The 27,228-nt window shown below is 50.3% G+C and overlaps 1 protein-coding gene across 8 annotated transcripts in view; it reads right to left on the reverse strand.

Moving 5' to 3' along the window:
• Positions 1–27,228, reverse strand: part of PTPRO (protein tyrosine phosphatase receptor type O) — a 463,930-nt gene that overhangs the window by 183,865 nt on the left and 252,837 nt on the right. For all 8 annotated transcript variants that reach the window (XR_014473285.1, XM_083180720.1, XM_083180719.1 and 5 more), the window contains exons 15-16: positions 19,032–19,152; positions 14,633–14,701 (exon numbers count right to left, since the gene is read on the reverse strand). Coding sequence is in view for 7 of the 8 variants with exons in the window: in XM_083180720.1 (XP_083036846.1) it covers positions 14,633–14,701; positions 19,032–19,152 (190 nt within the window). In the remaining variant the exon portion in view is untranslated. The remainder of the gene's footprint in view (positions 1–14,632; positions 14,702–19,031; positions 19,153–27,228) is intronic.

Genomic DNA, 27,228 nt, shown 5'->3' on the forward strand with positions numbered 1-27,228 from the left:
AAGCTAGACGGTGGGGAGGGGATATAGAGACACTAGACGGTGGGGAGGGGATAGACAGATGCTAGAATGTGGGGAGGGGATAGACAGATGCTAGAAGGTGGGGAGGGGATAGAGGGATTTTGTACTTACCGTAAATCCTTTTCTCTGAGTCCACTGGTGTCACTGGAGTTACACTGGGGAATAGAAGGCGACCACAGGAAGCTTGGGCACTTTAAATAAAAGATTAGAGTGGCTAGCTCCTCCCCTTCTACTTCCCTTCTCAGGCCAGTCGTAAAGGTTGTGCCCGGAAGGGAGCGGGAAGATAAAACACACTTCCGAAGGTTAACACCACATACATCATTCAATACATTAAGTAAAGAAGAAACAGTGAGTATAAAAACACTGAAATTCCAAACATACAGAGTCAACAGACAACATAATATTATAACATAACAGTTGCAACCTTAACAGGGAAACTCCAAGGGAACGATCCCTGCAGGAACATGCCCTAAGGCAACAGAAAGGAACAGCGCTGCGGTGGGCGTCCAGTGACACCAGTGGACTCGGAGAAAAGGATTTACGGTAAGTACAAAATCCCTCTTTCTCCTTCATCCAGCAGGTGTCACTGGAGTTACACTGGGGACGTCCCAGAGCTTTCAACCCGGGTGGGTGAGCGCTGAGAGCCCCTTAATACCCTGCGGCCGAACACTGAAGCCGGAGCCGCAAACGTATCAAACCTGTAGAACCTCACAAAGGTTCTACTGCCCGACCAGGTAGCAGCTCGGCAGAGTTGCTGGAGGGATACTCCTCGGGCAGCTGCCCAAGAAGGACCCACTGACCTGGTTGAGTGCGCCGTGATACAAGCAGGAGGAGTCCGAGAAGAGGTGACGTAGGCCTGACGGATGGTCAGCCGATCCACATGGAAAGAGTTTGCTTTGAAGCCGGCCACCGAGTCAGACTTCCTAATGGAGGCTGTGCGAGATACATAGATTCGTAAAGCCCAAACTACATCCAGAGATCTTGCTTCTGGCGAGTCCTCTGTAAAAGCTGGAACCAAGTGGAAGGAAGAGAACACCTTTGGGAGGAAGGACAGAGTAGTACGGAGCTCTGCTCTGTCAACATGGAACTGAAGAAAAGGGGAGCGACAAGAAAGAGCCCCCAGTTCTGATACCCGCCTGGCAGATGCCAATGCCAGTAAAAGTACGACCCTACACGTGAGGTAGCGAAGGTCCACCTCCTCTAAGGGCTCAAACACTGAGGTTTGCAAATACTGGAGGACCACATCCAGGTCCCAGAGAGCCGTATTAGGACGTATGGGTGGTTGTAACCATAACACCCCCTGGAAAAAGGTCTGTACCTCTGGAAGAAAAACCATTTTTGTCTGAAAAAAGATGGAGAGCTAAGACCTGTATCTTTAGAGTACTGAGCCTCAGCCCTGAGGCCAAACTATTCTCGCCTTCTTGAACAGGCATTTGGAAACACCACGCTTCTCACACCAAACCACGTACGAACGCCAAATGCGGTGTGAGTGCACTGAGGTGACCTCTTTCCTTGCCCGTAGAATAGTAGGTATGACCGCTCTAGGTATACCAGCCCGTCTCAGGGTGGACTTTTCAACAGCCACACCATCAAATGAAGACGACCTAAATCTGGGTAGATGAAGGGTCCCTGGCTTAGAAGATCATTCTAAAGAGGTAGGGGCCATGGCTCGTCTATCAGCAGTGCTGTCAGACTGGTGTACCAAGACCGACGTGGCCAGTCTGGTGCGATCAGCTGAGCCGTGACTCCATCTCTCCGGATTCGTTGAAGAACTCTAGGAATCAATGGGAATGGTGGAAAGAGGTATACATATCGGAAGGGCCAAGGAGCGACCAGCGCGTCCACCCCTTCTGCTTGTGGGTCTCGCGTTCGCGAGAAGAACCTGGGGAGCTGAAAGTTGTGTTGAGACGCCATCAGGTCCACCTGAGGGCAACCCCAGCGATGGATCAACTTCTGAAACACCTGAGGGTGTAAGCACCACTCCCCTGGATGTATGTCCCGCTGACTGAGGAAGTCGGCCTCCCAGTTTTCACTGAAAATGGCAGACAGGGCTAGAGCGTGTGTCTGGGCCCAGAGCAGAATCCTGCTGACCTCCTTCATGGCCGCGCAACCGAGGGTGCCGCCCTGCTTGTTGATATACACCACAGCCGTGGAGTTGTCGGACTGGACGCGTATGGCCCTGCCTTGAAGGAGAGGTCTTGCCTGTAGAAGAGCGTAATAGACAGCTCGGAGCTCCAGCACATTGATCGAGAGGAGACTCTCCTGTAGCGTCCATAACCCCTGGTACGGTCGGTCCAGGGTGACTGCTCCCCAACCGCCGAGGCTGGCATCTGTGGTTAGGAGGGTCCAATCCCAGATCGCAAATCTCTACCCCTGTTGCAGGTTTGAGGTGTTGAGCCACCAAAGCAAAGACAGGTGAGCACGAGGGGACAGGGTCACCATCTGCTGTAAGTGTAGGTGAGAACCGGACCACTGATGTGGAAGCGACAGCTGAAAAGGTCGAGAGTGAAACCGGCCATACTGTATTGCTTCGAATGTGGATACCCTCTTCCCCAACCACTCCTGAGGAAGCAGCTGAAAAGTATCTTGAGGCGGAGAAACGCGTTGAGGAACAGAGGGGACGTTGGCTACCACTAGACACCACCAACGATCAAATCTCGGATATGACCGTGTAATTGGATAGAACCACCGGTCGGAGAAGCATTGCGGTATCTACAGCCCCATATACCCCGTCACTGCTCCTGAGCTTTAAAGAACCATAAGTATTATTCTAAAACCTTGTATGTGCACAGCAAGTGAGAGGACTGATTACTTGAATATATCTGCTAAAAAAGCCACAAAAGTTCTTAATATGCATGCTAACAAGTACTAACCAGTTCTGAGGGTTGGGAATGGACTAACAAACTATATGTTGTGAGTCTTGTTTGTCTATTGTTGGCCACAATATTGTTATATTTTATATTTTAAAATAAAAATATTTTCTAATTGTTCAGCACAGCGCTGCTCCATATTCTTTTTTGTCTGCTTGGTCCTATTATAAGGAGTTTAGGTAATCCCCCTTTTTAGGTGCAGCTGCAGTGCAGAATAATTTAATTAGCGCTCAATATCACCTTGCTTGCCAGTTTGATCTTCCCCAGAAGCCTGGTGCACAGGTGCACGGACACTTGTCTGCGACGCAGGACAAGTCTGACCAAGGCCTGTAAGGACTGGATCTTGTCGGTTGGCAGAAATACCCTCATCTGGATGGTGTCCAGGATCATCCCTAGAAACAGAAGCCGCTGACTTGGCTGAAGTTGCGACTTTGCCAAGTTGAGAATCCAGCCGTGGGATGTGAGGATCCTCTGTGTAAGCCGAATATTCTCTAGTAGGGACTCCCGGGAACGGCTCTTCAGCAGAAGGTTGTCCAGATATGGGATGATAGTAACCCTCTGCGTACAGAGAACCTCCATCATTACCGCCATCACCTTGGTGAAAATCCGAGGTGCCGACGAGAGGCCAAACGATAGTGCCTGAAATTACCAATGCTGTTCCCGCACTGCGAACCGGAGGTATGCTTGGTGAGGGGGCCAGATGGGTATGTGCAAGTAAGCGTCCCTGATATCGATAGATACCAGGAACTCCCCCTGTTCCAACCCCTGAATCACCGACTGCAGAGACTCCATCTTGAATCTGACCACTTGGAGGTACGGGTTCAGATCCTTTAAATTGAGAATGGGAGGCACCGAGCCAACCGGCTTTGGCACGAGAAAAAGACTGGAGTAGTAGCCCTGGGTACGCTCTTCGACAGGCACCGGAACCACTACTCCCGTGTCCCGCAATTTTGCAATGGCTGTCAATAATTGTTGTCCCTTCTCTGAAGGTAGGGGAAGTCCTGTCTTGAAAAACCTGTTTGGAGGAGACAGACTGAAACAAATCTTGCAACCTAGGGTCACAAGATCCCTTACCCAGGTGTCCTGACAGGACGGGAGACAAACAAACGGGACTGAAGTTTTGCAGTCGAGCACCCACCCTGGGATCCCCCTGATGGGAAGGAGGGTTGTCATGCTGAAGATTTGGTAACCTTGGGGTCCAGTGTGGCTGTAGAGGCGCCTCTGCCGCGACCTCTGGAACCACGATTTGATGGGGCCCCTCCTCTGGATCAACCTCTGAATCTGGCGGAGGGATGAAAGGATCGAAAGGATGGCCCTTGGCCGGTCCTACGTGAAGGCGGAGGAGCTGCGGAAAGGAGGAAATGGGACTTACCTCCCGTCGCCTGGGATATCCATCTATCCAGCTCTGGGCCGAACAGGAGCTCACCATTGAAGGCCAAGGATTCCACCGCCCGTTTTGATTTGGCGTCTGCCTGCCACTGGCAAAGCCAGAGGGCTCTATGGGCCGAAATGGACAGTGCAGAAATTCTAGCTGCAACTATACAGATGTCCGAGGAAGCCTCCATTAGAAAAGTGGAGGCATCCTGGATCTGTTCAGACAACTGAAGGATAGTCGCCGGGTCTGAGCCTTCCCGTATCTCCACTGAGATTTGGGATGCCCATACACCAAGAGACCCAGCCTTAAGGGCCCTACACACATGCCGATGTGTGTAGGGCGACCTAGCTGTGCTACGTCGGGCCGTTCTGCTCAGCACACAGAGCTGACAGCCCACACACAGAGCGAGCTGTCAGCTCTGTGTGCTAAGCGAGCAGACAGCGCCAGTGTTCTCCGGTGGGAGAACCCTGACGATATTGATGGACATTGTCCATCAATCTCGGCCAGCGATAAAGACGCGCGGGGACGCGCATTGCTGCCGATATAGTCCCCACACACACACCGATGTGAGGGCATTTTCTAAGCGACTTTGCCAAACTAAGCAAAATCGCTTAGAAAATGCCTTAATATCGGCATGTGTGTAGGCCGTATATGAGAACCAGCATCCGACCTGCGCCGGACGCTGTAACACCCCAGCAGCTGAAAAAATATTTTTCAGGGTTACCTCCAACTTGCGGTCAGAGGTGTCTTTAAGGGTGGTAGCCCCAGGAACTGGATGGACTGTCTTTTTTTACAGTCGCGACATGGATGAATCCACCGCAGGTGGTACTTCCACTCGCTTACGGCCTTCGGGCAGTAGTGTATAATTTTGCAAAAACCTCTTAGGGGTCTGAAAGCCTCGGTAACATGATCAGCCAACTCTTCCGCTGTAGGGAAGCTTGGAGACAATTTTTGTTTTTTTCCAAAAAGGGAAGGACGAGAGGGAGTGTCCACTCCATCCGTCACATCACAAGCGACCTTGATCATATCAATCAAGTCCTCAATCCCTTGAGAGGGTTGAGCCGGAGTGTCATAGGTTTCAAGTACATCCTGGACATCCTGCATATCGTCCCCAGGGGGCGCAAGGTCACCCTCTTCTAAGTCTGGCATATCGTCAGAATCAGGGGAGTCCACATGTAGTGGAGAGGCCCTCCTCCTTTGTAAAAGGGGGGGGGGGGCTGTTTTGAGGAGGAAGGGTGTGCTTGCCCTGGAGCCAAGGCTTTAGTGAGGCTCTGGACGGCAGAGGCTAAATCACTCTGGGAAGCGGTACATCTGTCAGAACAGACTTAGGTCTACAGTCATTAGGTCGACATGAGGTTTTCACTGTTTTTTTTACCCGAATGTCGACACAGTCGACATGGACACAGTTGGAGTTGAACCGCAGCCCCTCGCATCGCTCGCTACACTATTTTATTCTCCCACCACGCCCTAGTGGATGGTAGGGCATGAAATACCGCCTGTCGGCTCAAAAACTCATGTCGACCTTGAGCCATGTCGACCTTGGGGACAGTCGACCTTCCGGGGTCGACCTAATGACTGTCGACCTAAGTCTGGTCTGACAGATGACCGATATGTCTATCTGTCACACAGAATCTACACACTACCACACACCCAAGGGAGAGTAGGTATAGGAGATCCAGCAAGAAAACTGGAAGGGAGAGACAGTGAAGGAGTGAAGCTGCCACAGGGTATAAACAGCGCTACAGTATATATACAGCATACCTCCCAACTTTTGTATAAGCCGGGTCGGGACAGGGTGCGCGCCGGAGGCGTGCAGCGTTTTTTTTGGGGGGGGGGGAGGGGGGATGGCCTATGGGAAAGGGGGCATGGTCTCAACCGCGAGGCTACGCCCCCGTTTTTCGCCGCTGTGGGGCATGCCCAGCAGCTCTATGAGCTGCTGGCCAGCCCCCAGCCCCCCTGCCAGCAAGAATAGATGCTGTGCGCATGGGCACAGCATCTATTCACAGACTACAGGGGGAGACTTCCAACTGCCCCCCCGCCGCGGGACACTGCTGGTGGCGGGAGGGACGCAGGAATGTCCCAAAATATCGGGACGTTCCCGCGATAAGCGGGACAGTTGTGAGGTGTGATACAGGGAGCGCTATAGCCCTTCAGTTTTGAGCACAGCCCAACTGCCTTCCCTAAGCTCTAAACCCCCCACTGTAACTCACAGTACCGGGTAGAGCTGTAGCAGGACGGTCGCCCAGAGAACGGAGTGTATGCAGCTTTTGGTGGAGCGTGCAGCGGCACAGGAAGAGCCTCCAGCAGCGTGTTCAGCGCCAAGCTTGTAGAAGATGGCTGCCACGCATGTAGTGTGTGCTGGAGATAGCCGGGCCTTCTGGGAGTACCGCACGGTAGCTCCGCCCCCCACCCGGCAGCTCCTGTTCTCAATGGCGACAGGTTTAAAACCCTCTGCTGTGCCGCCTTTTGAAAGACCCTGACCACCGCCGCTAACGGCGGGGCAGGGAATACTCACCCGCTGCAGCCTGCTGTCGGCGGTGTGGCAGGAGGAGGATCGCGGCGTGCGCCTCGGTGAGTGGCGCCCGTTGCAGCTCCAGAGACGGTGGTCTCTTCAGCCAGGGAGCCGGGCACAAACCCTGACAGAAGCAGCCGGTTCCCTCCAGCAGGCTCCCTCGTAGCAGGCAGATAGTGCAGCAACTATTTGCCGTCCATCTGCGTTGAAAAAAGGGTTTTTCTTTAAAAATCAATGTATTGCTCAGAGTGGGCAATAGTGTGTCCACTCCGTGCGGGCACAACTAAGACTGGCCTGAGAGGGGAATTAGAAGGGGAGGAGCTAGCCACTCTAATCTTTTATTTAAAGTGCCCAAGCTCCCTGTGGTCGCCTTCTATTCCCCAGTGTAACTCCAGTGACACCTGCTGGATGAAGGAGAAAGAGAGATACTAGACGGTGGAGAGGGTATAGAGAGACGCTAGAAGGTGGGGAGGGGATAGTGAGACACTAGGTGGTGGGGAGGGGAGAGACAGATGCTAGAAGGTGGGGAGGGGATAGACAGACGCTAGAAGGTGGGGAGGGGATAGACAGACGCTAGAAGGTGGGGAGGGGATAGACAGACGCTAGAAGGTGGGGAGGGGATAGACAGACGCTAGAAGGTGGGGAGGGGATAGACAGACGCTAGAAGGTGGGGAGGGGATAGACAGACGCTAGAAGGTGGGGAGGGGATAGACAGACGCTAGAAGGTGGGGAGGGGATAGACAGACGCTAGAAGGTGGGGAGGGGATAGGCAGACGCTAGAAGGTGGGGAGGGGATAGACAGACGCTAGAAGGTGGGGAGGGGATAGGCAGACGCTAGAAGGTGGGGAGGGGATAGGCAGACGCTAGAAGGTGGGGAGGGGATAGGCAGACGCTAGAAGGTGGGGAGGGGATAGAGAGACGCTAGACGGTGGGGAGGGGATAGACAGACGCTAGAAGGTGAGGAGGGGATAGACAGACGCTAGAAGGTGGGGAGGGGATAGACAGACGCTAGAAGGTGGGGAGGGGATAGACAGACGCTAGAAGGTGGGGAGGGGATAGACAGACGCTAGAAGGTGGGGAGGGGATAGACAGACGCTAGACGGTGGGGAGGGGATAGACAGACGCTAGAAGGTGGGGAGAGGATAGACAGACGCTACACGGAGGGGAGGGGGATAGAGAGACACTAGACGGTGGGGAGGGGATAGAGAGATGCTAGACGGAGGGGAGGGGATAGACAGACGCTACACGGTGGGGAGGGGATAGACAGACGCTACACGGTGGGGAGGGGATAGAGAGACGCTAGACGGAGGGGAGGGGATAGAGAGACGCTAGACGGTGGGGAGGGGATAGACAGATGCTAGAAGGTGGGGAGGGGATAGAGAGACACTAGACGGAGGGGAGGGGATAGAGAGACACTAGACGGTGGGGAGGGGATAGACAGACGCTAGACGGTGGGGAGGGGATAGACAGACGCTAGAAGGTGGGGAGGGGATAGAGAGACACTAGACGGTGGGGAGGGGATAGAGAGACACTAGACAGAGGGGAGGGGATAGTGAGAGGCTAGGTGGTGGGGAGGGGATAGAGAGACGCTAGACAGAGGGGAGGGGATAGAGAGAGGCTAGACAGAGGGGAGGGGATAGAGAGAGGCTAGACAGAGGGGAGGGGATAGAGAGACACTAGACAGAGGGGAGGGGATAGAGAGACGCTAGACAGAGGGGAGGGGATAGAGAGACGCTAGGTAGTGGGGAGGGGAGAGGGGATAGAGAGACACTAGAAGGTGGGGAGGGGATAGAGAGACGCTAGACAGAGGGGAGGGGAGAGAGAGACACTAGAAGGTGGGGAGGGGATAGAGAGACACTAGAAGGTGGGGAGGGGATAGAGAGACGCTAGAAAGAGGGGAGGGGATAGAGAGAGGCTAGACAGAGGGGAGGGGATAGAGAGGCTAGGTGGTGGGGAGGGGATAGATAGAGGCTAGGTAGTGGGGAGGGGATAGAGAGACACTAGAAGGTGGGGAGGGGATAGAGAGAGACGCTAGACAGAGGGGAGGGGATAGAGAGAGGCTAGATGGTGGGGAGGGGATAGAGAGAGGCTAGGTAGTGGGGAGGGGATAGAGAGACACTAGAAGGTGGGGAGGGGATAGAGAGACGCTAGACAGAGGGGAGGGGATAGAGAGAGGCTAGATGGTGGGGAGGGGATAGAGAGAGGCTAGGTGGTGGGGAGGGGATAGAGAGACACTAGACGAGGAGTTCTCAAACTATTTTGGTCTGGGACCCCATAAGACAATAAAAATAATTACAGGACCCCAGAAAGTTACTGCAGAAGGTCATCACATCACATGTGTAGTCAAAAGAAAACACATACATGGCAGCATTGTGAAGGCACACAAAGGCCCTTATTCTGATTGACGCGGACTTTACCGCGTACTTACGGATCGCGTCTTTACGGCGTCTGCGCATGCGTGGAGAACGCTACGCGCATGTGCCACGCCTTGACTCGGTACCAGTTCGGCCAAATCCCGTCCAAAACTGTTCACCGCTATCAGTCGGGAAATAGGGGCGTATTATGGGCGTCATGCGGAATGACACATGGGCGTAGTTTCAAAGTGGGCAAAACGGGGCGGAAACATGGGCGGACACGGGGGAGTACACTTATGTTGGGGGGCGTACATTCGGAAACCACTCCGAATGCACGCGATCAAAAAGGCCAGAAATGTGCGGTGTCCACAAGTGTACTATTGCTTTGCGGACACCACTCGTTCATGCGGTAGGCGAACGTACGCCTAATGACTACAACCATTAACACCTGAACCCAATAGAATCTACTCCTTTACTCATTACTCACTAATAGGCCGCTTGTCAGTGCTTTAATTGAAACCATTGCTGCTTCAAGGAAACCTTAGTAATCCCCCACATATGCTGTACTTGTCCCACACTTAAAAACTGCTAACAATGGACATGACTGAATCTTAATACTATCAATACACATGTGTATTAGACATGTACTCATGAAGCCACACACATTGATTCCAATTCCAAATAAGCTGTTTTTTATGAGGATAGGTAATTGAATAAGTGGGTCATGTGATGTATTGCAGAAGATACTTCATAGTGGGTTGTTTGGCGTAAATACTCCGCTTACGGGCGGTAGCACCGCTTGGCTCCCGTTCGGATGCGGTATTTCCGAGCATACTCTGTAATACTCTGTAATACCGTGCAGAATCGGAGTGTTTCTCCCGCACACGCATGGTTTGTATGTCGTCCGTAAACACGCCCTGTTCTTAAAGAGTCAGTCCGTCCGAATGCGGAGGACACGTGGGCGTTTCTACGGACGATGGCTGCACGCGGCAAAACACCGTGGCGTGCGGACCGCTCCGTAAGAATGCGGGAATATCCGCACCGATCAGAATAAGGGCCAATGTGAGGAGTCTAAAATAACAGACAATTCAACATATTTTTCAGACTCCTTGAATCACTAAATGAGTTTAGAAAAGTCATCAGCCTGATGGTCAGCAATATGGAGTCGCGACCCCATGCTGAGATGGTTGGGACCCACTTTGGGTCAGGACCCACAGTTTGAGAACCGCTGCACTAGACGGTGGGGAGGGGATAGTGAGACACTAGACGGTGGGGAGGGGATAGTGAGACGCCAGGTGGCAGGGAGGGGATAGAGAGATGCTAGGTGGCAGGGAGGGGATAGTGAGACGCCAGGTGGCAGGGAGGGGATAGTGAGACGCCAGGTGGCAGGGAGGGGATAGAGAGATGCTAGGTGGCTGGGAGGGGATAGTGAGACGCTAGACGGTGGGGAGGGGATAGTGAGACGCCAGGTGGCAGGGAGGGGATAGAGAGACGCTAGGTGGCAGGGAGGGGATAGAGAGACGCCAGGTGGCAGGGAGGGGATAGTGAGACGCCAGGTGGCAGGGAGGGGATAGTGAGACGCTAGGTGGCTGGGAGGGGATAGCGAGACACCAGGTGGCAGGGAGGGGATAGTGAGATGCCAGGGAGGGGATAGAGAGATGCTAGGTGGCTGGGAGGGGATAGCGAGACACCAGGTGGCAGGGAGGGGATAGTGAGACGCCAGGTGGCAGGGAGGGGATAGAGAGATGCTAGGTGGCTGGGAGGGGATAGCGAGACACCAGGTGGCAGGGAGGGGATAGAGAGATGCTAGGTGGCTGGGAGGGGATAGTTAGACGCCAGGTGGCAGGGAGGGGATAGAGAGATGCTAGGTGGCTGGGAGGGGATAGCGAGACATGGGGTGGCAGGGAGGGGATAGAGAGATGCTAGGTGGCTGGGAGGGGATAGCGAGACACCAGGTGGCAGGGAGGGGATAGAGAGATGCTAGGTGGCTGGGAGGGGATAGCGAGACACCAGGTGGCAGGGAGGGGATAGTGAGACGCCAGGTGGCAGGGAGGGGATAGTGAGACGCCAGGTGGCAGGGAGGGGATAGAGAGATGCTAGGTGGCTGGGAGGGGATAGCGAGACACCAGGTGGCAGGGAGGGGATAGAGAGATGCTAGGTGGCTGGGAGGGGATAGCGAGACACCAGGTGACAGGGAGGGGATAGAGAGATGCTAGGTGGCTGGGAGGGAATAGTGAGACACTAGACGGTGGGGAGGGGATAGAGAGACGCTAGAAGGTGGGGAGGGGATAGAGAGACGCTAGAACAGGCATGTCCAACGTTGGCCCTCCAGATGTTTTGAAACTACACATCCCAGCATGCTCTGCAATAGTTTTAGCATTTTCTAATAGCAACACTGTGGCAAAGCATGCTGGGATGTGTAGTTTCAAAACATCTGGAGGGCCAACGTTGGACATGCCTGCGCTAGAAGGTAGGGAGGGGATAGAGAGACACTAGATGGTGGGGAGGGGATATATATAGCCAAAAGGCTGTATTGATGAATAGAGAGATAGAGATAGAGATAGAGATATATATACTGTATATATAGCACACATATTCCGCAGCGCTGTACAGAGACTATTATTACCAGTTATTATATAGCGCACACATATTCCACAGCGCTGTACAGAGACTATTATTACCAGTTATTATATAGCGCACACATATTCCGCAGCGATGTACAGAGACTATTATTACCAGTTATTATATAGCACACACATATTCCACAGCGCTGTACAGAGAATATTATTACCAGCTATTATATAGCGCACACATATTCCACAGCGCTGTACAGAGACTATTATTACCAGTTATTATATAGCGCACACATATTCCGCAGCGCTGTACAGAGACTATTATTACCAGTTATTATATAGCGCACACATATTCCGCAGCGATGTACAGAGACTATTATTACCAGTTATTATATAGCACACACATATTCCACAGCGCTGTACAGAGAATATTATTACCAGCTATTATATAGCGCACACATATTCCACAGCGCTGTACAGAGACTATTATTACCAGTTATTATATAGCGCACACATATTCCGCAGCGCTGTACAGAGACTATTATTACCAGTTATTATATAGTGCACACATATTCCGCAGCGCTGTACAGAGACTATTATTACCAGTTATTATATAGCGCACACATATTCCACAGCGCTGTACAGAGACTATTATTACCAGTTATTATATAGCGCACACATATTCCGCAGCGCTGTACAGAGACTATTATTACCAGTTATTATATAGCGCACACATATTCCACAGCGCTGTACAGAGAATATTATTACCAGTTATTATATAGCGCACACATATTCCGCAGCGCTGTACAGAGAATATTATTACCAGTTATTATATAGTGCACACATATTCCACAGCGCTGTACAGAGAATATTATTACCAGTTATTATATAGCGCACACATATTCTGCAGCGCTGTACAGAGATTATTATTACCAGTTATTTATATAGCGCACACATATTCCGCAGCGCTGTACAGAGACTATTATTACCAGTTATTATATAGCGCACATATTCCGCAGCGCTGTACAGAGACTATTATTAACAGTTATTATACAGTGCACACATATTCCGCAGCGCTGTACAGAGAATATTATTACCAGTTATTATATAGCGCACACATATTCCGCAGCGCTGTACAGAGAATATTATTACTAGTTATTATATAGCGCACACATATACAGCAGCGCTGTACAGAGATTATTATTACCAGTTATTATATAGAGCACACATATTCCGCAGCGCTGTACTGAGACTATTATTACCAGTTATTATATAGCGCACACATATTCCACAGCGCTGTACAGAGAATATTATTACCAGTTATTATATAGCGCACACATATTCCACAGCGCTGTACAGAGAATATTATTACCAGTTATTATATAGCGCACACATATTCCGCAACGCTGTACAGAGATTATTATTACCAGTTATTATATAGCGCTCACATATTCCACAGCGATGTACAGAGATTATTATTACCAGTTATTATATAGTGCACACATATTCCGCAGCGCTGTACAGAGATATTACCAGTTATTATATAGCGCACACATATTCTGCAGCGCTGTACAGAGATATTACCAGTTATTATATAGCGCACACATATTCCGCAGCGCTGTACATAGACTATTATTACCAGTTATTATATAACGCACACATATTCCGCAGCACTGTACAGAGAATATTATCACCAATTATTATATAGCGCACACATATTCCACAGCGCTGTACAGAGACTATTATTACCAGTTATTTATATAGTGCACACATATTCCGCAGTGCTGTACAGAGAATATTATTACCAGTTATTATATAGCGCACACATATTCCACAGCGCTGTACAGAGATTATTATTACCAGTTATTATATAGTGCACACATATTCCGCAGCACTGTACAGAGAATATTATCACCAGTTATTATATAGCGCACACATATTCCACAGCGCTGTAGAGAGAGACTATTACTACCAGTTATTATATAGCGCACACATATTCCACAGCGCTGTAGAGAGAGACTATTATTACCAGTTATTATATAGCGCACACATATTCCACAGCGCTGTACAGAGAATATTATTACCAGTTATTATATAGCGCACACATATTCCACAGCGCTGTACAGAGAATATTATTACCAGTTATTTATATAGCGCACACATATTCCGCAGCGCTGTACAGAGAATATTATCAGCAGTTATTATATAGCGCACACATATTCCACAGCGCTGTACAGAGAATATTATTACCAGTTATTATATAGCGCACACATATTCCGCAGCACTGTACAGAGAATATTATCACCAGTTATTATATAGCGCACACATATTCCACAGCGCTGTAGAGAGAGACTATTATTACGGGCTGCCCGATGGGGGATTCGGCCGGCATCGGTGAAGGGGGGATCGCCGCAGGGGTCGAAGATTCCTGCTGCGGTCCCATTTGGTACATTTCAGCGATACTTAATATTTGCGGCTAACCCCCGAACGCGAGAAATGTGCCTCAAAGAGCGTAAAACTGAGCTGATTGCTACTGTATTTAATGAATGTTGAGGCCGTTATTCTGATGTTGCCTATATACAGGGACCGCCTCACTGTAGCCAGCTAGAAAATAAAATACAGGGTGCAGCGTATTCTAACAGGCACCAGTGGTTCACATTATACTTTACCATTCATGCAGATACTATTTGCATTATTTAAAATGACATTCAATATCTTTGTATATTGTGTAATCTCTTGCAGAATCAGACACAGCAATATGGCTGGAGCATCGTTATCTATGGCGCATACGTTACAGGAGGTTAGCCGCCAGACAATCTGCGCCACCATGAAGTACTAACCTGTCAGCAGGGGACACTGCACAGATCACAGGAGAAGGGAAGGAACCTGATACAGGGATGAGGAACATTTCTAGTTTGCTGAACACTCACCAGTTGTATGGAAGTTTCCCATCTCTCTCCAATGTGGCAAAATTGACAAACGTTCCAGCCCCACATTCTCTGTATAAAAATGATTGACACATTATTACTACAGAATGATGTAAAGGTCTATAGAGTATCAGATACATTATAACTACGGTCCCAGAAACAGTCCGATACATTATAACTACGGTCCCAGAAACAGTCCGATACATTATAACTACAGTCCCAGAAACAGTCCGATACATTATAACTACGGTCCCAGAAACAGTCCGATACATTATAACTACGGTCCCAGAAACAGTCCGATACATTATAAGTACAGGGTCAGAGACTGTCCGATACATTATAAGTACAGGGTCAGAGACTGTCCGATACATTATAAGTACAGGGTCAGAGACTGTCCGATACATTATAAGTACAGGGTCAGAGACTGTCCGATACATTATAAGTACAGGGTCAGAGACTGTCCGATACATTATAAGTACTGAGGCAGAGACTGTCCGATACATTATAAGTACTGAGGCAGAGACTGTCCGATACATTATAAGTACAGGGTCAGAGACCGTCCGATACACTATAAGTACAGGGTCAGAGACCGTCCGATACACTATAAGTACAGGGTCAGAGACCGTCCGATACACTATAAGTACAGGGCCAGAGACCGTCCGATACATTATAAGTACAGGGCCAGAGACCGTCCGATACATTATAAGTACAGGGTCAGAGACCGTCCGATACACTATAAGTACAGGGTCAGAGACCGTCCGATACACTATAAGTACAGGGTCAGAGACCGTCCGATACACTATAAGTACAGGGCCAGAGACCGTCCGATACATTATAAGTACAGGGCCAGAGACCGTCCGATACATTATAAGTACAGGGTCAGAGACCGTCCGATACACTATAAGTACAGGGCCAGAGACTGTCCGATACATTATAACTACAGGGCCAGAGACTGCCGGATACATTATAAGTACAGGGATAGAGACTGTCCGATACATTATAAGTACAGGGACAGAGACTGTCCGATACATTATAAGTACAGAGCCAGAGACTGCCCGATACATTATAAGTACAGGGACAGAGACTGTCCGATACATTATAAGTACAGGGCCAGAGACTGTCCGATACATTATAAGTACTGGGCCAGAGACTGCCCGATACATTATAAGTACAGGGCCAGAGACTGCCCGATACATTATAAGTACAGGGCCAGAGACTGCCCGATACATTATAAGTACAGGGACAGAGACTGCCCGATACATTATAAGTACAGGGTCAGAGAGTGTCCGATACACTATAAGTACAGGGTCAGAGACTGCCGGATACATTATAAGTACAGGGATAGAGACTGCCCGATACATTATAAGTACAGGGACAGAGACTGCCCGATACATTATAAGTACAGGGCCAGAGACTGTCCGATACATTGTAAGTACAGGGTCAGAGACTGTCCGATACATTGTAAGTACAGGGACAGAGACTGTCCGATACATTATAAGTACAGGGTCAGAGACTGTCCGATACATTATAAGTACAGGGATAGAGACTGCCAGATACATTATAAGTACAGGGCCAGAGACTGTCCGATACATTATAAGTACAGGGTCAGAGACTGTCCGATACACTATAACTACAGGGTCAGAGACTGTCCGATACATTAGAAGTACAGGGACAGAGACTGTCCGATACATTATAAGTACAGGGACAGAGACTGTCCGATATATTATAAGTACAGGGCCAGAGACTGTCCGATACATTATAAGTACAGGGTCAGAGACTGTCCGATACATTATAAGTACAGGGTCAGAGACTGTCCGATACATTATAAGTACAGGGACAGAGACTGCCCGATACATTATAAGTACAGGGACAGAGACTGTCCGATACATTATAAGTACAGGGCCAGAGACTGTCCGATACATTATAACTACAGGGTCAGAGACTGTCCGATACATTATAAGTACAGGGACAGAGACTGTCCGATACATTATAAGTACAGGGACAGAGACTGTCCGATACATTATAAGTACAGGGTCAGAGACTGTCCGATACATTATAACTACAGAGACAGAGACTGTCCGATACATTATAACTACAGGGACAGAGATTGTCCGATACACTATAAGTACAGGGATAGAGACTGCCCGATACATTATAAGTACAGGGATAGAGACTGCCCGATACATTGTAAGTACAGGGCCAGAGACTGTCCGATACATTATAAGTACAGGGTCAGAGACTGCCGGATACATTATAAGTACAGGGATAGAGACTGTCCGATACATTATAAGTACAGGGACAGAGACTGTCCGATACATTATAAGTACAGAGCCAGAGACTGCCCGATACATTATAAGTACAGGGACAGAGACTGTCCGATACATTATAAGTACAGGGCCAGAGACTGTCCGATACATTATAAGTACTGGGCCAGAGACTGCCCGATACATTATAAGTACAGGGCCAGAGACTGCCCGATACATTATAAGTACAGGGCCAGAGACTGCCCGATACATTATAAGTACAGGGACAGAGACTGCCCGATACATTATAAGTACAGGGTCAGAGAGTGTCCGATACACTATAAGTACAGGGTCAGAGACTGCCGGATACATTATAAGTACAGGGATAGAGACTGCCCGATACATTATAAGTACAGGGACAGAGACTGCCCGATACATTATAAGTACAGGGCCAGAGACTGTCCGATACATTGTAAGTACAGGGTCAGAGACTGTCCGATACATTGTAAGTACAGGGTCAGAGACTGTCCGATACATTGTAAGTACAGGGACAGAGACTGTCCGATACATTATAAGTACAGGGTCAGAGACTGTCCGATACATTATAAGTACAGGGATAGAGACTGCCCGATACATTATAAGTACAGGGCCAGAGACTGTCCGATACATTATAAGTACAGGGTCAGAGACTGTCCGATACACTATAAGTACAGGGTCAGAGACTGTCCGATACATTAGAAGTACAGGGACAGAGACTGTCCGATACATTATAAGTACAGGGACAGAGACTGTCCGATATATTATAAGTACAGGGCCAGAGACTGTCCGATACATTATAAGTACAGGGTCAGAGACTGTCCGATACATTATAAGTACAGGGTCAGAGACTGTCCGATACATTATAAGTACAGGGACAGAGACTGTCCGATACATTATAAGTACAGGGACAGAGACTGCCCGATACATTATAAGTACAGGGACAGAGACTGCCCGATACATTATAAGTACAGGGACAGAGACTGTCCGATACATTATAAGTACAGGGCCAGAGACTGTCCGATACATTATAAGTACAGGGACAGAGACTGTCCGATACATTATAAGTACAGGGACAGAGACTGTCCGATACATTATAAGTACAGGGACAGAGACTGTCCGATATATTATAAGTACAGGGTCAGAGACTGTCCGATACATTATAAGTACAGGGTCAGAGACTGTCCGATACATTATAAGTACAGGGACAGAGACTGTCCGATATATTATAAGTACAGGGTCAGAGACTGTCCGATACATTATAACTACAGAGACAGAGACTGTCCGATACATTATAACTACAGGGACAGAGATTGTCCGATACACTATAAGTACAGGGCCAGAGACTGTCCGATACATTATAACTACAGGGACAGAGATTGTCCGATACACTATAAGTACAGGGCCAGATGGAAAGAAGGAGGATGTTATTTGGCATCCCTAGAATGTCTTCTGTTTGACCTTGAAGCAGCAATAGGTTATTCCAATTTGGCTCTGGTGTGTACACACCCAACACCCAATTCATTCACCCACATCTTTGATGTCCAAGCTCACCCTTGTGGCCTCTCCCGTTAGACTGACTTCGTTGGGTCAAATCTACACATTATTGGATATAATTTGACCTCACCGGCTGGTGAGTATGGGGCGATTCATAACCTGCTCGCACAGTTCCGAATTGGCCCATGTACATTTAAAGTAAATATATCATGCTGATTCCAAATGATGGCTATGTGAAGTGTTAGCGTCTTTACGGATGCCCCTTGGCAGCGCAGTCTATCTGCAGAGGTGGACGCTGGGCCGCCATATTTCAGAACACAGCAGCCACTGTAACTCACCCTGCTACAGCCCAGATGCTTCCGTTGTCTGCACCGAATTCCAACGACGCAGTGTTGACACCCTCAACACTGCAATACCACCTCCCACTGGCCCTTACATTGCCATCACACATTTCCCACAATGCATGCACAGTCAGGGCTCGTGTGTGCACAGAAGTGGGGAAATGGCTGATTAGGGATTTCCGCACTTTAGCTACTGATGTTGAATTAAGCCCAAAGGCCCTTACACATGCAGACTTCAGACTCCCACTTATTCCAGGCATAAGTACTAGCCTACAGTTACAGTACCTCGACATTTGCAGATGTTTTCGCCGTAAAATAATAAGAGTGGCCAGCAAGAGTCCAATAAGCAGGATGCTGAGGATAGCCAGCAGGGAGATCACCACAACATTGGGGTTCACTTCAGCAACTAGAAGGCAGAACAAAGACGTAACTTAACATTTCTCATTTATACACTAGCCCAGTGGTGTCAAACTCATGGCCCTACAGCTGTTGTGGAACTACACGTCCCAGCATCCCCTTCCACAGATGTTCTATAAGGGCCATGAGTTTGACTATCCCAAGCAGTTGTGCAGTCATTGTGGCAAGATTTCCTATCCCATAGGTCGTAGCACCCATACACTCATTGTCATAATGTGGAATGTGCAAAGTGGAACAGCCAAATTCTGATCCCTATAATGCTTGTCCACAGGTATTTCCATATTCTTAGCATTATAAAATGTATCTTATTATGTGTACTTTGATACAATGTTAACTCTGTTCTTAAGCTCCGTACACACAGGGCGACGGGGGACCCATGCTGAGTGAGGTGCAAGCAATGTACCCGCGATGTGTGCTGAGCCACCTGTGCGGAGCAGTGTTGTGCCTATGAGGATAGACTGTGCATGCACTGTCTATGTTTGTGGACGATGGCGGCACGTGGGACCGCGCATCACCATCGCAATAGGGCTTACACATGCAGTAATTCCTGCTTCATTACTAAGCGATCTAGTCAGATCGCTTAGTAATATGGCTTAAATCGCCCTGTGTGTATGCCCCTTTGTGCTGCAAGATTTACAAATAATGAGCAGGAAAATTAACTAAGAGCGGAGAACAATGCAGAGAGCGTTACCAGCTTGGAGAACCCTCGTACTGTATAGAGTGGTTCAGTCATATCACTCAGGGCGTGAGGAGAGGTGTAATACGGAGTAAGAATAAACAGAACACGGAGTGATATCAGTAAAGGGACTTTGTATGCATTATGGACTAGATCACATTGCGTCCGGTTTGCATGCGATGCGATCTGTACAGCACATACTTTTTGAGCTGTGCAATGGGATGTGCGTGGGAGCACCGTGTATGGGCACCTTAACCAGATGTAAAAACCACATGGTAGTAGAATCCAGAAATCTTGGTTCTGGGCACTGGAGCAGTGAGTGCCCCGGCCATTTCCAGCAGTGCTGCTTCCTTCATTGTGGGACTCCACAGGGTAGGAATAAAAACTTGAGGGCAGTATGGGCAACTCTGGGACTCAGGGGCCCATGTGTACCCTACACATTGCACACATTCTAAATACACCACTGCCTGCAATCTCCCAGCTCCTGTACATCTGAATAGCTGGCCTGCACTCTCCCAGCTCCTGACACATCCACAGGTCAGTCCGGTTCCCAGAATATTGACCTTGACCTGTTATTCCTGTGTAGCCCCTGCCAATCTCAGTTATCCACTGACCCAGGCAGAGGGCTGCTACCTGCATGTTGGGGGCTGTGAAGTCCATATCTCCTTGTTGGGTTCCCTGGTGAATACCTTCTGTCCTGGGTTAAGCCAACTACCTGATACTTGTCTTCGGTAGGCTTGTACCTACACAGTGGCCTAAAACATGCTTAAGCCCCATGCCATCCCTCGAGGCTTCTCTGAGAATTGGGGGTCTCTACGGATATATCTAGGTGTGTGATGTGGCACCCCAGTAAATCAGCATAAACTAGAAAGCTCAGAGCAGCATGCCAGTGAGAAAACTGAAGTGTTGGTAAGTGTTAAGTAGCTGGAGCTATTTCCAAAAAGTGAAACAAAAGTGATGGACGTGATAAAAATAGTAGTGTTGGTGATTATTATTAAGAGAAAAGTGTTATAATGTAATAGTGTGCCACTTCAGAGCCACCAAGCCATACCAAACCAGGGGCACCGCACCCCACACCCATGTAACCCCAATCTGGGTCCTATAATTGACTTGTATAGAGCCACATGATAATGGCTCTAATTTAAATATATTTAAACTAAGAGCAGCCTACGTAGAGCAATCCCATAAAGCTCCATATGACATCAGGACCAGCACCTCCTCCTATACAGGACCAGCACCTCCTCCTATACAGGACCAGCACCTCCTCCTATACAGGACCAGCACCACCTCCTATAGAGGACCAGCACCTCCTCCTATAGAGGACCAGCACCTCCTCCTATAGAGGACCAGCACCTCCTCCTATAGAGGACCAGCACCTCCTCCTATACAGGACCAGCGCCTCCTCCTATACAGGACCAGCGCCTCCTCCTATACAGGACCAGCGCCTCCTCCTATACAGGACCAGCACCTCCTCCTATAGAGGACCAGCACCTCCTCCTATACAGGACCAGCACCTCCTCCTATACAGGACCAGCACCTCCTCCTATACAGGACCAGCACCTCCTCCTATACAGGACCAGCACCACCTCCTATAGAGGATAGAGGACCAGCACCTCCTCCTATAGAGGATAGAGGACCAGCACCTCCTCCTATAGAGGATAGAGGACCAGCACCTCCTCCTATAGAGGATAGAGGACCAGCACCTCCTCCTATAGAGGATAGAGGACCAGCACCTCCTCCTATAGAGGATAGAGGACCAGCACCTCCTACTATAGAGGATAGAGGACCAGCACCTCCTCCTACAGAGAACCAGCACCTCCTCCTACAAAGAACCAGCACCACCTCCTATACAGGACCAGCACCACCTCCTATACAGGACCAGCACCACCTCCTATACAGGACCAGCACCACCTCCTATACAGGACCAGCACCTCCTCCTATACAGGACCAGCACCTCCTCCTATACAGGACCAGCACCTCCTCCTATACAGGACCAGCACCTCCTCCTATACAGGACCAGCACCTCCTCCTATACAGGACCAGCACCTCCTCCTATACAGGACCAGCACCTCCTCCTATACAGGACCAGCACCTCCTCCTATACAGGACCAGCACCTCCTCCTATACAGGACCAGCACCTCCTCCTATACAGGACCAGCACCTCCTCCTATACAGAGGACTAGCACCTCCTCCTATACAGAGGACTAGCACCTCCTCCTATAGAGAACCAGCACCTCCTCCTATACAGAGCACTAACACCTCCTCCTATACAGGACCAGCACCTCCTCCTACAGAGGACCAGCACCTCCTCCTACAGAGGACCAGCACCTCCTCCTACAGAGGACCAGCACCTCCTCCTACAGAGGACCAGCACCTCCTCCTACAGAGGACCAGCACCTCCTCCTAAAGAGGACCAGCACCTCCTCCTACAGAGGACCAGCACCTCCTCCTATAGAAGACAAGCCCCTCCTCCTATACAGGACCAGCACCTCCTCCTAATGCTAGCTCCCTTATGCCCCTCACAACAGAAATATACAGTATGCTGGCGGATGGGCAATCAGTTTAGTGATATCACTCAGGTGTGTGAATGGTAAGAGTAATACAGACTAAGAAAAACAAATAGGTTTCCCCCAACACACTGAATAATATCAGTAACCAAATTTAAATACCAGAGGGACCCCCAATACTCAGAGAAGCCTTGATGCATGGCATGCAGGCCTACCCATGTATTTAAAATATATGTAACCAAAATGTCTAAATCCTATAAATCCTCTAAATAAAGATTTATAAATAAATAAAAAAGGTTTTTAAATCTGGTTTTTGATATATTTAAAAAAATATTGGGGGGAAAAAATTTTTTTTTTTATAACTCTAACCAGGGCTATTTTTCAGCAGCTCCAGCAGGAACTGAGGCCCTTATTCTAGTTCACTCTTTCTGACAAAATATTTCTTAGATAGACAAAACCATGTGCACTGCAGGTGAGGCAGGTGTTACTTGTGCAGAGATAATTCAATTTGGGTGGGGTTTTACACCTGCCTCACCTGCAGGATAATTAAATTTGGGTGGGGTTTTACACCTGCCTCACCTGCAGTGCACATGGTTTTGTCCATCTAAGAAATATTTTGTCAGAAAGAGTGAACTAGAATAAGGGCCTCAGTTCCTGCTGGAGCCTGCTGAAAAATAGCCCTGACTCCAACCTTATACAGAGGAGCACCATGCAGTGGGAGTGACCAGCAGGGGGAACCCTAACACTATACAGAGGAGCACTGGGCAGCGGGAGTGACCTGCTGGGAGAACCCTAACCCAATACAGAGGAGCACCATGCAGCGGGAGTGACCAGTGGGGGGAACCCTAACCTTATACAGAGGAGCACCATGCAGCGGGAGTGACCAGCTGGGAGAACCCTAACCCTATACAGAGGAGCACCATGCAGCGGGAGTGACCACCTGGGAGAACCATAACCCTATACAGAGAAGCACCATGCAGCGGGAGTGACCAGTTGGAGGAACCCTGACCCTATACAGAGGAGCACCGTGCAGTGGGATGGACCAGTGGGGGGAACCCTAACCTTATACAGAGGAGCACCATGCAGCGGGAGTGACCAGCTGGGAGAACCCTAACCCTATACAGAGGAGCACCGTGCAGTGGGATGGACCAGTGGGGGGAACCCTAACCCTATACAGAGGAGCACCGTGCAGTGGGATGGACCAGTGGGGGGAACCCTGACCCTATACAGAGGAGCACCATACAGCGGGAGTTAGGGAGTTACCTGCTGGGAGAACCCTAACCCAATACAGAGATTCACTATGCAGCGGGAGTGACCAGCTGGGGAACCCTAACCCTATACAGAGGAGCACCGTGCAGCGGGAGTGACCAGTTGGAGGAACCCTGACCCTATACAGAGGAGCACCGTGCAGTGGGATGGACCAGTGGGGGAAACCCTGACCCTGTACAGAGGAGCACCGGGCAGTGGGATGGACCAGTGGGGGGAACCCTGACCCTATACAGAGGAGCACCATGCAGTGGGAGTGACCAGTTGGAGGAACCCTGACCCTATACAGAGGAGCACAGTGCAGCGGGAGTGACCAGTGGGGGGAACCCTGACCCTGTACAGAGGAGCACCGTGCAGCGGGAGTGACCAGTTGGAGGAACCCTGACCCTATACAGAGGAGCACAGTGCAGCGGGAGTGACCAGTGGGGGGAACCCTGACCCTATACAGAGGAGCACCGTGCAGCGGGAGTGACCAGTTGGAGGAACCCTGACCCTATACAGAGGAGCACAGTGCAGCGGGAGTGACCAGTGGGGGGAACCCTGACCCTATACAGAGGAGCACCGTGCAGCGGCAGTGACCAGCTGGAGGAACCCTGACCCTATAAAGAGGAGCACTGTGTAGTGGGAGTTACCAGCTGGGGGAACCCTAACCCTATACAGAGGAGCACCATGCAGCGAGAGAGACCAGCTGGGAGAACCCTAACCCTATACAGAGGAGCACCATGCAGCGGGAGTGACCAGCTGGGGGTACCCTAACCCTATATAGAGGAGCACCATGCAGCGAGAGAGACCAGCTGGGAGAACCCTAACCTTATACAGAGGAGCACCGTGTAGCGGGAGTGACCAGCTGGAGGAACCCTGACCATATACAGAGGAGCACCGTGTAGCAGGAATGACCAGCTGGGGGAACCAGGTACTTGTGTATTTTGGCGGCGCCCATCGCATCGCATACCATAACGCATGCGATGGTATGCGATGCGACGCGATTTCGTTGGTTAGTGTACGATGGCATACAATTTTCATATTGTATGCCATTGTACATGGCATACAATGCCATACGATGCGATGCAATGCGATTAAACATTGTATACGCACCCTAATGGGTGCTTATACAATGTTAAGCACCCTAATGGGTGCTTACAATGTTAAATGCACCCCCACGCCACCCCCCCACTATAAACGTGAACCCGAAGCGTGGCGAGCGCAGCGAGCCCGCGAGGGGCGGCGGTACGCGTCCTACGACCTTTTCATACCCCCACTATCCACGTCGGCGTGGAGTTGAGAATAGATTAGTGTGGCGAGCGCAGCGAGCGGACGCGGATACCTGTGAAGCCCGCGAAGGGACGCGTTTACCTGTGAAGGTATCCGCGTGCGCTCGCCACACTAATCTATTCTCAACTCCACGCCGACGTGGATAGTGGGGGTATGAAAAGGTCGTCGGATGCATTCACGTTTATAGTGGGGGGGTGGTGTGGGGGTGCATTTAACATTGTAAGCACCCATTAGGGTGCTCAAAAGCACCCTTTAGGGTGCTTATACGATTTTTCATCGTATAGGGGGTCAAAATCACGTCGCATCGCATGCCATCGGGTACATGGCATGCGATGCGTTCATCGTACGATGCTGAAATCGGGCGCCGCCAAAATACACAAGTACCGGGAACCCTAACCCTATACAGAGGAGCACCGTACAGTGGGATGGACCAGTGGTGGGAACCCTGACCCTATACAGAGGAGCAGCATACAGCGGGAGTTAGGGAGTTACCTGCTGGGAGAACCCTAACCCAGTACAGAGGTGCACCATGCAGCGGGAGTGACCAGCTGGGGAACCCTAACCCTATACAGAGGAGCACCGTGCAGTGGGTTGGACCAGTGGTGGGAACCCAGGCCCTATACAGTGGAGCACCATGCAGTGGGAGTGAACAGTGGGGGGAACCCTAACCCTATACAGAGGAGCACCGTGCAGTGGGTTGGACCAGTGGTGGGAACCCAGGCCCTATACAGTGGAGCACCGTGCAGTGGGAGTGAACAGTGGGGGGAACCCTAACCCTATACAGAGGAGCACCGTGCAGTGGGATGGACCAGTGGGGGGAACCCTGACCCTATACAGAGGAGCACCATACAGCGGGAGTTAGGGAGTTACCTGCTGGGAGAACCCTAACCCAATACAGAGGTTCACTATGCAGCGGGAGTGACCAGCTGGGGAACCCTAACCCTATACAGAGGAGCACCGTGCAGCGGGAGTGACCAGTTGGAGGAACCCTGACCCTATACAAAGGAGCACCGTGCAGTGGGATGGACCAGTGGGGGAAACCCTGACCCTGTACAGAGGAGCACCGTGCAGCGGGAGTGACCAGTTGGAGGAACCCTGACCCTATACAGAGGAGCACAGTGCAGCGGGAGTGACCAGTGGGGGGAACCCTGACCCTATACAGAGGAGCACCATGCAGCGGCAGTGACCAGCTGGAGGAACCCTGACCCTATAAAGAGGAGCACTGTGTAGTGGGAGTTACCAGCTGGGGGAACCCTAACCCTATACAGAGGAGCACCATGCAGCGAGAGAGACCAGCTGGGAGAACCCTAACCCTATACAGAGGAGCACCATGCAGCGGGAGTGACCAGCTGGGGGAACCCTAACCCTATATAGAGGAGCACCGTGTAGCGGGAGTGACCAGCTGGGGGAACCCTAACCCTATATAGAGGAGCACCATGCAGCGAGAGAGACCAGCTGGGAGAACCCTAACCTTATACAGAGGAGCACCGTGTAGCGGGAGTGACCAGCTGGAGGAACCCTGACCCTATACAGAGGAGCACCGTGTAGCGGGAATGACCAGCTGGGGGAACCAGGTACTTGTGTATTTTGGCGGCGCCCATCGCATCGCATACCATAACGCATGCGATGGTATGCGATGCGACGCGATTTCGTTGGTTAGTGTACGATGGCATACAATTTTCATATTGTATGCCATTGTACATGGCATACAATGCCATACGATGCGATGCAATGCGATTAAACATTGTATACGCACCCTAATGGGTGCTTATACAATGTTAAGCACCCTAATGGGTGCTTACAATGTTAAATGCACCCCCACACCACCCCCCCACTATAAACGTGAACCCGAAGCGTGGCGAGCGCAGCGAGCCCGCGAGGGGCGGCGGTACGCGTCCTACGACCTTTTCATACCCCCACTATCCACGTCGGCGTGGAGTTGAGAATAGATTAGTGTGGCGAGCGCAGCGAGCGCGGATACCTGTGAAGCCCGCGAAGGGACGCGTTTACCTGTGAAGGTATCCGCGTGCGCTCGCCACACTAATCTATTCTCAACTCCACGCCGACGTGGATAGTGGGGGTATGAAAAGGTCGTCGGATGCGTTCACGTTTATAGTGGGGGGGTGGTGTGGGGGTGCATTTAACATTGTAAGCACCCATTAGGGTGCTCAAAAGCACCCTTTAGGGTGCTTATACGATTTTTCATCGTATAGGGGGTCAAAATCACGTCGCATCGCATGCCATCGGGTACATGGCATGCGATGCGTTCATCGTACGATGCTGAAATCGGGCGCCGCCAAAATACACAAGTACCGGGAACCCTAACCCTATACAGAGGAGCACC

The sequence above is a fragment of the Crinia signifera genome, chromosome 4 (assembly GCF_055691185.1).
Source record: "Crinia signifera chromosome 4, ASM5569118v1, whole genome shotgun sequence".
NCBI lineage: Eukaryota > Metazoa > Chordata > Amphibia > Anura > Myobatrachidae > Crinia > Crinia signifera.